This window comes from Mycetomoellerius zeteki, unplaced genomic scaffold (assembly GCF_001594055.1).
Source record: "Mycetomoellerius zeteki isolate Tzet28-1 unplaced genomic scaffold, Tzet1.0 scaffold564, whole genome shotgun sequence".
NCBI lineage: Eukaryota > Metazoa > Arthropoda > Insecta > Hymenoptera > Formicidae > Mycetomoellerius > Mycetomoellerius zeteki.
The window spans coordinates 322,521-337,383 of NW_017257571.1; the positions used below are offsets into that span (position 1 = coordinate 322,521).

Below are 14,863 nucleotides of genomic sequence, written 5' to 3' on the forward strand. Positions count from 1 at the left end.
TGTAACTATAAAGGAGGGTACCTAAAAATGGCCAAAATTCGCCATAAACATCTAAAAACGAATTCCATATAGTGTTTCTTGATGTGAAAGAGAAGAATAACATTGTATACATATAATATCACCTAAAAATATTTTGTATATATTTTAATATATTTATATATTTATATAGATATATTATAGATATTAGAATATATGCTGGGCACCTATCATGGAACAAGTCGATATGGATTCCGATCGGAATTATTCTGTTTTCCCTAGAAAACACAATAGAAATCTAGGAAATAATGGAACAATTCCGATCGGAATCTATTCAGACTTTGTTCCATGATAAATGCCCTTTACGTCTGATTGTACAGAAGTAAAGAAAACCGAAACATATGTACGCATTTATTATAATAATGCGAAGTGTTATGAAAATTACTGATAACAATAAAACATTTTGTTATCAGCAATTTGTACAGCACTTCTCAGCATTATCATGTTAATTTTCTCTTTCATATGTACTAAAAAATACTATGAAAAAATTTTCGTTTTTTTAGGTTTCTACTTGGAGAGAATTTTGGCCATTTTAAGATATCCTCCTTTCTTTTACAATGAAAATAAATGTGATGATATGAAGTTTCTTTTATAATGTACAACTTTAAGCGACATAAAATAATAAAATTTATTGGCAATACTTATTATCGAACGGTTTCACTTAATTTACAGCTAAAAATGAAGGAGAAATCTATACTGATTCAACATGGATCGACATTGAATCGATGTTGAGTCAATATCACTTGACGTTTATTTCTAGCTAAGAAGATTTACTCAAATCTGAATGATGATTCTTATGAGTTTACTCCGTAAATAAAGTAAAAGAAAAAAGTTGTAAATTATTTATACTTTTTGTTCAAAATAAAGTCCTTGATTATTCAAAATCTGTAAGCGATAGAATTTTTTAATCTTATATTCTTTTTCAGTAATTACAAATACATAAAAATCTTCGTAAAAATTAAGAGAATATGGAGAAACAGAATTTTTGTAATTCAGTGTTATTTAATTATGATATATTCTGCTTTGATCTATATATCACAATTTTTTATCTATATAATAATTAGTCTGATGATTATTTTGCAATTAATTTTTCTTTAAAAATTGTTATATAGAGGAAGGTTTGCAATTTTCAATTATTATTTATTCATTAGCAATCGTCAATATAACGTATGCTTTTTAATATCAAGTTCTAAAGTGGAACTTTATTAATTCAGTTCATTGGAATTGATTCATTGATATAATTATAAAAAAAAATTTACATTCTCTGATGCTCGATTCGTAAAGAAATTATGTAATCTATTTTTCAATAAGTGAAAAAATCTTTCGATATTTTTATTAATTTATCAAACATTTTATATATACATACATTTTTTTAAAAAACAAAAAGGTGAAACATCACTAACAAAAGTGCTTTAATATTTGTCAATTTCTGCTCAAGAGTATACAAAGTAACTCACCAATTCGGACATTGACGTTCCGTTTTCCAACATTTTGACAAAAAATATGGTAACACAGTCTCACGAATCCGATCGAGCGGCCAATCTATTCGAAAATTTAGCGAAAGTACGTTGCTGATGGGCGCGCACGTTTAAGAGACGTGCGAGCGAAGTTTCTTTCCGCACTCGTCTAAATATATCAGGCGTATCGAAAAATAATATCACACGCGATCTTCTCTTAAATGTACTGTCCTGCTATGAGACTATCCGCAGCCCTGTCTGTTTCTATTAAGCGACTGCTTCGCATTTTCCGTAGCGCCTACTGTCCCCTCCAAGCAAAGCGCGGAACGCCGATAATGGATAATATAATTGCAGACATTCGACCGTTTAATAACGAGATCGGTTATGCGTCCTCGAAAATGAGGGGAAAGTGTTGAAATAAAAATTATATGAGGATAACAAGGCGAAAAAAAAAGTATTTTTCAGATTACTATCTATACTATCTATACTTTTCAGTGTGACCCAGATAGCAAAGCGTGCAAAATCACACAAATCTGTGATTGCTTATGATGTTGGCAACTTGCCATAGATTTGTCTTCAACGATTTCGAGTATACCGACATTGTAGCAACATGCAGGCAACAATGTGTATATGTATTGCCAGCAGTTTAACAGCAAGATAGCTGCATCAGTGTTGTCGGCAATATGAAAGCATTGCATGATGCTGCATATTATTATGGCAACATGATGGCAGTAGTGCAAATTTTGATGATGACAATTTTAAAGTTGTTGGCAAACTACTGGCAAGTTGCTACTCAAAGTTATCATATCGTGAAGGCATCAAGTTGTCAACAAATGAGAATTCAATTGCTGCAATTCTGGTAGCAACACATGCTTAGCAATGCATACTTAGCAAGCAACATGCCAGCAACAAGATAGATACGTTGCTATCTGGGGAAGTGGTGAGACTTACGAATCTCTAATTCTTATTCTTATTTTCTCAAATCTTAAAACAAATGTCTATATCTACCTGAAAATATTAATTATATTATTCTATGATATGATAATAACATATGATATCTCATTCGTTTCGGCGCCTTTCTTGCGGTGGCTATTTAAAAGTTAAAGTTGATTACCATCTTATGTATCAGGACTGTAAAACAATCGACAATGAATAATAATCAACGGCGTAGCAATTACTTCTAAACTTCTTCTTATGTATATGTATTATTTTTTTATTAAAGTATGATTATTCAAAACAAAAATAATTTTGAGAAATTTATTTAATCAATCTTGATTTTTTATTTAAATAAATCATGCAGAAAATTTTCATCTTTTCAATGTTATTACAATATCTGATTGTAGAAAAGTGCTTTATATGCTAGTTATAAGTTGTATAATCTTATAAATTTACATGAATTATCTTGATTTTACGTAACAATTTTTGCGTGTTACTAAACTCTATGTAATTTACGATATTATCGATTTTATCACTGCTTAAATTTAAATAAATTGTTATATCAGCGACTCATTTGCTGATCTTATAAAATCAGGATAAAAGCGGACTTTTAATTGCGTAACACCTTTACTATATGTAAAATTATAAAATTTATGTAGTAATTATTTTTTCTTTAAAAAATTAAAAGTACGTAATAAATGCTTATATTGAATTCGCATTTATAATAATTGCATACAAAACACAGAAAAATCTAATCGTAAAAAAATTAATTTACAATCCAACTATAAAACATGCTTTATCTAAGCGTTAAAAATTTCATATATATGGATACCCGGGATCCAATGTAATGGCGTTTTCGACTCGAGCGAATTTGCACCGATGTGGATGTTCTACTATTGGTTGACCAATATTCTACCAATAGGAGAGCATATAACGTCATTAATTCAATTCTGATTGCAAGAGAGAGGGTGCAAACCCTCTCGGGCCGAATACGCGCTATAATTTTGTTCTATTGCTTTTTGCGTTCTCGAGACAGATTCTGATCGGTTATAATCAAATTGGCTACTGCGCATTGCAAGTTGTTTTACCTGTCTTCTTTCACCATACTATTGCACAATAGCATCTTGTTAATATATTTATGAATCTAGTTAGAGGCAAAAAAGAACAGAGACTGATTTCCTATGTGGCATAACTTGCTAAGGTCTTGCGCACAATGGAGGAAATGTTAGGAATAGGCAGTGTTGGGTCGATGGAAGGAATGATACAACATTTGAAGAACAGACAACTGCTGGATGAAAGCACTTCAGACAATATACTGGTAATTTGAAATGTATAACAAGTCCAGCTGGGACGAGTAATTTTCAATAATTTCGAGGTCCCATTGTCTAATTATTGAAGTCCCAATAACTGATCCTAACGTATTTAACGTATTAAAAATAACTTCAAAAACTTCATATTTCAAGATAAAAATACAAAAAAGGAATTAATAATTACAGTAATTGTGATCATTTGTTTCACACACGACCATTGAAGTCACAACCAAACGAAAAAAAATCACGCAAAAGAGTAAGAATATAGAAAGTGTATTTATCTTAACATATATTAATATTTCATTAATTTATATATGTTCTAAGATATTCATAAAGAAATATTGATTCTTTAATTTAGGCTGAATTTTCTCCAATTATTAATGATATTTTTAAATGAAGAAAGGGCGCAAGAAAGAAGTACTCTGCACAGCTTAGAGCATTTGCCCTCACACTGAATTTTTATTCGGCGAAGGCTTATATGTAGATACGTTCGCAAAACATTTTGCAACTTTTTACCTGATCCTGCGACGATTAGAAAATGGTACGCAACTTTGGACGGTCAACCGGGCTTTACAAAGGAAGCATTAGACGCCGTAAAATGCAAAGTACAAAAATCAGAAAATCCGATTTTCTGTAATTTAGTTTTAGACGAGATGTCTATAAAAGAAAAAACTTCTTACGATGGCAACAAGTTTCAGGGATTTGTCGATATGGGTCTAGGTGTAGGAGATTCAGCTGTACTTCTAACAGCGAAACACGCATTAGTATTTATGTTGGTGGCTTTAAATGGCCACTGGAAACTTCCCATCGGTTATTTCCTTATAGATTCATTAAACGGAAAAGAAAGAGCGAGTTTATTAAAGCACTGTTTACAATTGGTTCATGAAACTGGAGCCATGTTGCATTCTCTTACGTTTGATGGCACGAATACTAATCTCTTCATGTGCACTAATTTAGGTGCACAATTTAAAGTAGAGGAATATTTTAAACCGTACTTCCTCCATCCAGTCACGAAAGAAAAAATTTTTTCGATCCATGCCACATGTTGAAATTAGTCCGGAACACATTGGGCGACAAACGCGAGCTCCGGTATAAAGGGAAGGGTATTTTCTGGGATAATATAGTATCTCTGCAAAAATTGCAAGAAGATGAGGATTTGCTATGTGCCACAAAACTAAAGAAAAAACATATAATGTATCATAAATCGCGTATGAATGTGAAGTTGGCTGCACAAACCCTCAGCGAAAGCGTGAGTGCAGCACTAACATTTTGCCAAGAATGTGTTCCTGGCCCATTTAAACATCCGGATAAAACAGCACTATTTTGCCAAACATTCAATGACGCTTTCGACATCCTCAATGTACGAAGTAAGTTTGGCAAATCTAAGAAATGCAACATGGCTCTATCAAGTGAAACTTTCGACATATTGAAATTTCATGCAGACAGGATCATTGTATATATTCGAGACTTGCAAGATTGCACAAATGTATGTGTTCTAGATAGTCCCAGAAAAACTGGTTTTCTCGGGTTTATCGTTTGTTTAACAAATCTTTTTGAATTATTTAGTGTATTAAAAGAGAAAGGTATATCGTACTTGTTGACATATAAGTTGAACCAGGATCATCTGGAAATCTTTTTCAGTGCGCTAAGAAGTAAAGGAGGCTTCAACGATAATCCAGATGCAAGACAATTTCAGTCAAGTTACAAAAAATTGCTCGTTCGACACGAAATACAAGCATCAGAAAATGGAAATTGCGCCATAAACGACGTTCAAATGTTATTCGTTTCGTCAGTTAAAACGAGCAAATTGACTGACGGATTATTTACTGAGGTCAACAATGCAGAGTCCATCGATGTATTTGATCATGATTACTTATCGACCTTATGGTCACTTACAACGTATGTTGAAGAAGTCGTGAAGTATGTAAGTGGATTCGTCGTGAAAAAAATATTACCAAAAATGTGCGAAATCTGCTCTACTTTTTTAGTCACGACATCCACCGATTCGATTTTAATAAAGTTAAAAAATAAGGGAAAATTAATCTTTCTGTCGCATGACGTAATAAAAACGTGTGAAATGATTGTACCCGAATATCGAGATAGCATATTTAATATTAAAAATGTAAAAAATATGTTGTGTATGAAAGCGTTTCAAAGAATTTACGAAGACGTTTTTAACAATGACGAAATGACGCACCATACGTTAGGTCAAGAATTTATGAACGATCATAAAACAGTGTTAATAAAAACGATTATACTCTGACGTACCTGAATATGCGATTGTATCACGCGCAGGCAACTGTGCGGCTTCGGCAGAGGAGAAAGAGAACGTGCGACACATGTACACTAACAAGGGAACCTCTCGAGGTGATAAATTCTGATTTTAATGAAACTTTGTGAACTTGTAGTTTACATAAAGAGATGAATTTAGAAAATATCAGTTGCTGCCCAAAAACGGTTTGAAGGGGTGAAATCACCCTTTACGTGTACAGCGGTTTTCAGCTTTTTCCGTTATATCTTGAAAACTACTTGAGATATAAAAAAATGTTTTATACAAAAGTTTTACAACAAAATTAGCTGTATTCAATAGCGTTTTTAGAATAATTATTTAGTAATTTTTTTTCTAAATTTTCGAAAAAAAATTGTTAAATAATTATTCTAAAAAAATATCATTGACGTGAATAAATAGAGGTAATTTTATTGTAAAACTTTTGTATAAAACATTTTTTTATATCTCGAATAATTTTCGAGATATAACGGGGAAAGCAGAAAATCGCTTCACACATGAGGCTTGATTTCACCCTTCGAACTCTATGTTGGCAGCAATTTTCAGAACTTTAAAAAAATTATTATTTTTAAAAATATTTATGATAGATGTAATTTTATTATAAAGCTACTTGTAGAAAAGAATATGATAAAGATAAAGAAAATGATAAAATGCTATCATTTCCACACCACCATCATGAGGTAGATAGCATGGTGCGCTTTTTTTATAGTGGTTTCCCCAGTAGGCCTATTCCACTCTAATTTTTTTATGCACGAATTATTCCAAATGCCGTCATTGACTACTTTGGAACGTTTAAAAGATGTGTTTAAAAAGATATATTATTATTATTACACATAATAATATATTCGCGCGAGTAATATTTAAAAAATGCTTATCAAAATATTGTAAACTTACAACATCCTTCTCCTCATTTTCATAATTTAATAATGCACAGTTAAATAATTTAACTCAAGAAGATGTTTTAATTTGACTCTAATTTATTTACTTTCATACGTTAATGTGAACGTTGCTTATGTTGAAATTAACTACAGAAATGGATTGATTAACATTTTGATACACATGGAAGTAAAAAGATAATAAAATGTTATTTAACTCAAGAAACAGGGTTGCCATTGACATCTAATGGCTCCTTTGACATCTAACAGTGGTGAGTTACGGTACCATATATTTCCTGTAATGTTTAAGCACATTTTTTGTTATAAAGAGCAATGAATGTATTTATTATAAATTTTAAAAACTACTTGTTAATCTCGTTATTAATACTAACATGATTATTATATGACAAAATGTTCACAATTATGATATTCTTCAAAAAAATGCTGCATACAAAGATATTAGTCAATGACGGCATTTGGAATAATTCGTGCATAAAAAAATTAGAGTGGAATAGGCCTACTGGGGAAACCACTATAAAAAAAGCGCACCATGCTATCTACCTCATGATGGTGGTGTGGAAATGATAGCATTTTATCATTTTCTTTATCTTTATCATATTCTTTTCTACAAGTAGCTTTATAATAAAATTACATCTATCATAAATATTTTTAAAAATAATAATTTTTTTAAAGTTCTGAAAATTGCTGCCAACATAGAGTTCGAAGGGTGAAATCAAGCCTCATGTGTGAAGCGATTTTCTGCTTTCCCCGTTATATCTCGAAAATTATTCGAGATATAAAAAAATATTTTATACAAAAGTTTTACAATAAAATTACCTCTATTTATTCACGTCAATGATATTTTTTTAGAATAATTATTTAACAATTTTTTTTCGAAAATTTAGAAAAAAAATTACTAAATAATTATTCTAAAAACGCTATTGAATACAGCTAATTTTGTTGTAAAACTTTTGTATAAAACATTTTTTTATATGTCAAGTAGTTTTCAAGATATAACGGAAAAAGCTGAAAACGGCTGTACACGTAAAGGGTGATTTCACCCCTTCAAACCGTTTTTGGGCAGCAACTGATATTTTCTAAATTCATCTCTTTATGTAAACTACAAGTTCACAAAGTTTCATTAAAATCAGAATTTATCACCTCGAGAGGTTCCCTTGTAAGTTAATACATTTTAAGCATCAATAAATATATACTTATTTCATATTGAATGTGTATACATCCTTTCATACTTATTAACTCAAAGCATTTGTAGCGAGACTTTGACCACAGACATCGTCATGTAATATGTATAATAAATTACATTACAATATTATTTGACGTAAGTATAAAATTTTACAGAATTTTCTGGAATATAAATATTACTGAATCGTAATTGTCAGTATACGATAACAATATTTTATAATATATATAATTTTTTTTTCATTATATATTTTTATAATTGTTATAAGATAACTGCTTTAAATTAAAGCTTACGCCATGCTGAGCCTACTCCCCGAATTCATTTCCCACCTGATGGTATCTCCTTGTAAATACAATTACATACACTCCCAAATTTCAATAATTAATGTAATGGCATTTTACATAATTTCAAATAACTTATTTCAATACATAATTTTAAAGAATTCCATTTGTCACAAACATTAACATGTCTACTTTTTACTGTCATCCCTATTTCACGGTACATTGTACATATCTCATTCATTTTGCACATAATATAATTTTACTATATTCAATTTTTACACAAATGTATTCAAGTAATATATTCTCAATTATTTTTTTCACACAAAATATTTTTAGTTCACACTACGTATTCATTTCATACAAATTTTTCGATTCATTAACAGTAAATACTTCCATTATATTTCCCGACTCTCCATACGCGATACTTGAACAAGAAACATCGGAACCGCATGCGCATTGAGAACATTTATCCCTTACTACCTTTCTCTCTCGCACAGATGTTTGCATCAGCGCGAGCCATGGAAAGTATAGGTAATACCCATTCCATTTATATATGTTCTAAGATCGAGATACGTAGGATACGTGCAGATACGTGTTAGCGAGTCGAAATTATAAACGAATTGAATGAAATACTTTGTAATACTTTGGAAAACGAAAAAAAATTAAAAAATGGAAGATCATAACATAGAAGATCATGGTATGCAAAGTCCAATGACTTCGATAGAGGAAGAGCGATTGTTAATTGATCTAAAAGGTTATCCACACCTTTATGATAAGGAATGTAAAGATTTTCGAGATGTTGTTAAAAGGAACAATTCATGGAAAAAAATAGAACAAATCTTACATGCAACAGATATAGAATATATTTTTAAATATTTTGTATATCGACATTGTATGTAATAAATGTCATGATTTTTAATAATTATCATAATAGCAAAATTTGTTGCAAATTATTATGTGCAATGGTTGTATTTTCGATGACAAATTGTTTGTTTTTATCGGATTTCGCTATTATGAAGTATATATTTCTCATATACAGGGTGTCCCATTTAACCTGAAATATCGAAATAACTCAAAAAATACGAATTGGAAGACATAATAACCAAAATAAAAGTTGTTCCTGTCGAAGAGAGCCGTCGAATGATATCAAAATCGACTTCGCCCCCGCCCCCCTGGGGGTGGGGTGGAGGGCAACTTTTGAATGTCAAACGGGAACCCCCATTTTTTATTACAGATTCGGATTCTCCATGGAAAAATAAGTAAGTTTTATTCGAAACTTTTTTTTCGATTCGTGGCAGATGGCGCTGTAAACGATGAAAACGAAAGAAAGTAGGAGTAACGAAAGATTGAGACTGGGCATTGGATATAACAATTTTTGAGAAAAGTATCCAACGAATCAAACTCCCCTCGCCTCTCACCTTCGGGGTGCTTGTTTTCGGTGAGTCCCCTCGCCTCTCACCTTCGGGGTGCTTGTTTTCGGTGAGTCCCCTCGCCTCTCACTGAAAATACTGTTCGAAACAGAATAGGGTAAAATGGAGCTTTTTCATTGATGAGGTTATTCTGGCCAGTGATAATGTTTATGTTTATGTATAGCTAATATTCAACATCCTTTATTAAACGTTTTTTTATTATAATTATAAAGCCTTTCTATCACTATATCTTATTGTTAGTAATAATTTCCTTTCATTACATATCGCCCAACGCTGTTACGAAATAATAATAATAACATACATTAGTGTATATATAAAGGGTGTTTATTTAAGTTTTATAAAAGAATTACCTGAAAGTTACTGGATTCTGTAGGACCTTTATTTAAAATTCCAGGAGATTATAAAAGTATTTAATGCAACTTTCAAATAATTCAGTTTACTAAATCTTTTAACGTTTCTTAATTAATACATTGAAAAAAGTCACTAAAGTTGTAATTATTATTGTAATTTGAAAAATTAAAAAGAAATAATATGAACTAACGATCAGCATATAATGATTAGCCGCAATATATGAATTTAACTTACCGAACGTACATAATTCGAAAGATGATAACACATACAATTCTTAATTCATAACTTTTAATATAATATAAAAATACTTTAATTAATAAGTTCGCGCGTAAACACATTTTAAATTACATCTCTATTAGTTCCTCTACGAATATACTCTATTTGCCATGGTACTGCACCTTGTAATGATAAATATTCTGCTAACATATCTCTTTGATTATAAGTGTTACGTCACCAAAAATTTCAATATTTAGATATAAGAAAAATGTACACTTATTCTAAAATCTTAGCATTTACTTTAAGAAACACGACTCTAACCATCCTATAGAAACAGTAACGAATTTTACCTTAACCGCTTTCTTCTGATAACGAATTTCCCCTCACGTATTTCTCTAATAAAATTTCGAGATTAGATGCGCCTACAGAATAAACTTTGACAAGCCCAACAGCATTGGATCGCTGCTGGGATTCTCGTCGAAGCGTATACTGCAACCGCGAAGATGGCACGAATCCGACGTGTCGATCAACATAATAAACGTAAATGTTATCCGCGTAGAATGTAACGTGACCGCGGGCGCGTACAGCAACGGCAAAGGTGCACACACGATACACGAATTTTCCCCGAGCGTGCCACCGGGATATAAGATATCGGAAAGACCTGCGCAGATCTTTACTTGCCGATCACCGCACGGAGCATTACGGATCTAACGATACGCGTCGTCGACCAGAACGGCCGATTGCTCGATTTTCGAGGAGAAGAGATTACCGTCAGATTGCACGTGCGACGGCGAACGCGAGCGTGAGATGCTTATATTGAACGGAACGGAGCGCACGCAGAGAGATAACGCATTATTTACAAGGCCAGTGACGTCACAGCTCGAAAACATTCGCTCATCCAGCTGTAGGAAGAAGAAGCTCAGCGCATCGAACGTTGAATTTTTACAATCTTTGGGATTCGCGGTACGCAACTTTCGAGATGATTGATATCTTGAATATTACCGGTGAACCGATCTTTGACGATCGCATCGTCAAGATCGAGACTCACACGTACAACCCGTTCGCCAACACAACGTTCGGGTACAGCGACGAGATAAGAGGTATGTTCTTTTTGATGACGGTGCATGCACTTTCTGTACCTAGTGCAAGGTGCAGAACAATTTACGTTTTATTTGCCGGAACTGACGTCACTGCAAAATAGTGCACGCGTTCTATTTCAACGGAACACTTGAAAATTGGTGCATAGGTACAAGAATTTTTGTACCATCTTTCGAGGCGGTGCAGCGTATGGTACAGTGGATATAATTTTGAGATTGCGCACTACACCGGGGCTACGTGTTTTGATACTTAACCTTTCAAGGCAGTGTGAGAAGTCGTTAACTCATTACCGGATAACACCGTGTATTGGAAAGTGCATGCATTTCCAGAAAACAATGGAGAGGAAAGAAAGCACTTTCTTTATAGATTGTGATGCAAATGATTTCATTTATGACGAACAAGGATTTTTAATCGGTGCCTCTAAAGGTAAATAAGATCTATATTAATTTATTAAGATCTATATTTATTTATTACTGTATTAAGTTATTTAAAATAATAAATACTAAATAACTGTCCAAATAATAAAGACAGGGCTACGAGCCAAGCAATCATTTAATTATTTGAATTTTATAAGTTATTTGAGCCTTAGTTTCTATATTATTTTTACTAAATAACTTGTTTTATTTTTTTTATTTAAAATACGAGTCTTGCTAATAACAAAATAAAATTTTACAGATGGCACTGTACAATTTGTTGTAAACCCAAAAAACATTGACGTATCTGCAAATCAGTTATTAGTGAACATTGATAACTCTTTTGAAGCTGTTATTGATTTACGACAATATAAACAATATTTTGAAAAACTTACTTCATCGACATTACTCTCTAGTCAGAACAATTGTGATATAAGCAATGATGTCGGATCCGAAAGTTTTGAGAACGAAGATATCGGGACAATTGTGTGGAATGAAAGTAGCACAAAATTCTTTTTGGCTTTATTTAAAGAAAAAAGAGAAGATGTAACAAGCAGAAAAATAAAGAATCTTAAAAAAATGTGGGAAATTATAGCCACAGAAATGACTATAAATGGATATAGTGTTACAGCACGACAAGCTGAAAATAAAATGAAAAGTTTAAATCGTTCATATAAGAATATGAAAAGTCATAATAAAAAAACAGGACGTAATAGAGCTGATTGTTCATACCGAAGGTATTTTACTATTCATAAAAAATGATAAATATATATATACATATATGGGGTTGGAAAACATTACTTTTCCGTTACCCTGATATAATTCTTTTTGATATAATTCTTCCTCTTTTTCATATAGGGAATTAGATGATATTTTAGGAAAAAAACATAACATTGAGCCTTTAGTAGTATGTGGAAATAGAATTGGAACAAAATTAAAAGAGGTCGAAGAAAGACCAGTATTATGTGAAAATAGAATCGGAACATTATTAAAAGAGGTCGAAAAAACATCAAATTATAAAGCGTCATCTTCTCGATATTCCGCAGGTGAAGATCTTGACATGTAAGTTTCATAACTTTTAAATACATTATCAGATAAGCTGTATATTTATTGCATTTGGTACATTTTAATTGTAATATTTATAAACATTTAATATATCATGTTTTTCAATTGTAGCATGCAAGAAGAAAATGGAACAATTACCGAGAATATTGATAAAGAGAACTGTGATATTGTTACTATAAATGCTAGAAATTGTGCAAACATTGATAGTAATAGTACAGATGTAAACGATACTAGTCATGTAAAAACAAAAAAGAAAAGACCAAATAACATCGATGTAATCAAAGATACCATTAGCACTATTGGGGAAGAATTCAGAATGAGAAGGAAGGAATCCAAAGACTTTCAAAAAAAATATTTGGAATTGCAAGAAAACAAAACTCCAGTAAGAGAAGAAAGAAATAATATTTTAAAGGAAAAGAATGTTATATTGCTGGAACAGAACAAATTATTAAAAAATCAAAATTCTGTACTGCAGGCAATTTTATTAGAACTAAAAGAACTCAACAACTCAACTTAGTTTTTTATTACAGATTATTACGTAAAGAATATTATCTATTTTTAATTGAAATATCTATGTCATTGAAAATCAAATTCTATGTTACAAGCGTACTGTTTTGTTTCTATGATAGTTTATATGTACTAAAGCTCCTTGTAACTCACATTAAATTATAGGAAAATGTTATGTTACATGTTAAAAGGAATATGAATAAGATACAAATAAATTACAAATGTGTAGCGTATTATTTCTTTAGTTACAACTTATTGTACAATAATTTTAAACAAATAATTGTAAATGTTATAAAAGTCAAAATATTATATCATATCGATAACAGTACATAGAAATCATTAATCACAATCGAGTAGCTAATTGCCGACAAATTTCATCCCTTACAATTTGTCCAGTATTGTTCTGTACATGTTCTTCGTGTTCATATTGTGCCACTTGTACGTGTTCATATTGTGCCAATGCTGGATCAGGATATGCATCATCCAATGGTGGTTCAAAAATGTCCATGTCATTTGCATTTCCGATGTTGTGCAAAATGCAACATGCATTGATAACTTGAACCATTCTTACAATGTTACGCAATTTAAAGTGATATAATTGACGAAATCGTTGCTTTAAATCTGCAAACGAATTCTCAGATGTAATTCTACAAGAGCTGAGCTTCTGATTGAAATTAATTTGAGCTCTTGTTAATTGTCCATTGTCTCTGTACGGCACAAGAACATGAGGCAAACATGGATATGCACTATCGGCTAGTATGTATGTACCATCTGCAAGGATAAATGAGCAAATTCTTTCAATATTTTGAAATTGTAATGTACCAAAATGTGTTAAACACACATATTTAATACTATGCTGTAAATAAATACCTCCACAAATATTGCTTAAACATTCATTTAATTCAGACTCATTAAAAACACGAGCATCGTGTACAGACCCTGGATAACCTACAAAGACGTCAATGAATTTTCGTTGGTGATTGACAACTCCTTGTAGTTGTATTGAAAAATATTGCTTCCTATTAATGTATGAATCAGGATCTTCTAACGGTTTGTCTATACGAATATGGGTTCCATCCATTGAACCTGTATCACAAACAAAATATGTACTTAAAAATTAATTCGATAATGGAATCAATCAATAATAAAATTAATAATCAATAATTGATTGATTACAATATTATAATAATCAATAATTGAATAACTACGAGGAATAAAAAATTAATTAATAATTTATATTATTCTTGTTCTATATAGAAAAGGAATAATATAAATTATTAATATATATTGTTCTGAACTCTTCATTTTTAGATTAAAAAATACATATATGAACTACAAATAACATTGTATTACAACTATATTGTTTCTTTCCCATTGTATTTTCAAAGTTCTTACCTATG

General features: G+C 31.3%; 3 protein-coding genes across 5 annotated transcripts in view; 1 reads left to right on the top strand and 2 right to left on the bottom strand.

Moving 5' to 3' along the window:
• LOC108727936 (solute carrier family 23 member 1) overlaps window positions 1-11,083 on the bottom strand; it is a 19,894-nt gene extending 8,811 nt beyond the window's left edge. For 2 of the 3 annotated variants that reach the window (XM_018456250.1, XM_018456249.1), the window contains exon 1: window positions 1,494-1,755. In XM_018456250.1, the coding sequence (XP_018311752.1) occupies window positions 1,494-1,526 (33 nt within the window). In that variant the 5' untranslated portion in view covers window positions 1,527-1,755. Of the gene's footprint in view, window positions 1-1,493; window positions 1,756-10,730 lie in introns of those variants that run through there. The other variant, XM_018456251.1, reaches the window with a different exon arrangement.
• A 276-nt stretch (window positions 11,084-11,359) lies between these two features.
• LOC108727904 (uncharacterized) lies at window positions 11,360-13,473 on the top strand. Its single transcript, XM_018456197.1, has 5 exons — window positions 11,360-11,529; window positions 11,627-11,904; window positions 12,154-12,628; window positions 12,750-12,953; window positions 13,068-13,473. Exons 1-5 carry the CDS (start codon window positions 11,360-11,362, stop codon window positions 13,471-13,473), a joined length of 1,533 nt encoding a protein of 510 aa, XP_018311699.1.
• A 224-nt stretch (window positions 13,474-13,697) lies between these two features.
• Window positions 13,698-14,552, bottom strand: LOC108727919 (putative nuclease HARBI1). Its single transcript, XM_018456220.1, has 2 exons — window positions 14,334-14,552; window positions 13,698-14,234 (listed from the first exon to the last, which is right to left on the bottom strand). Exons 1-2 carry the CDS (start codon window positions 14,542-14,544, stop codon window positions 13,807-13,809), a joined length of 639 nt encoding a protein of 212 aa, XP_018311722.1. The 5' UTR covers window positions 14,545-14,552; the 3' UTR covers window positions 13,698-13,806.
• Between the last annotated feature and the right edge of the window lie 311 nt (window positions 14,553-14,863).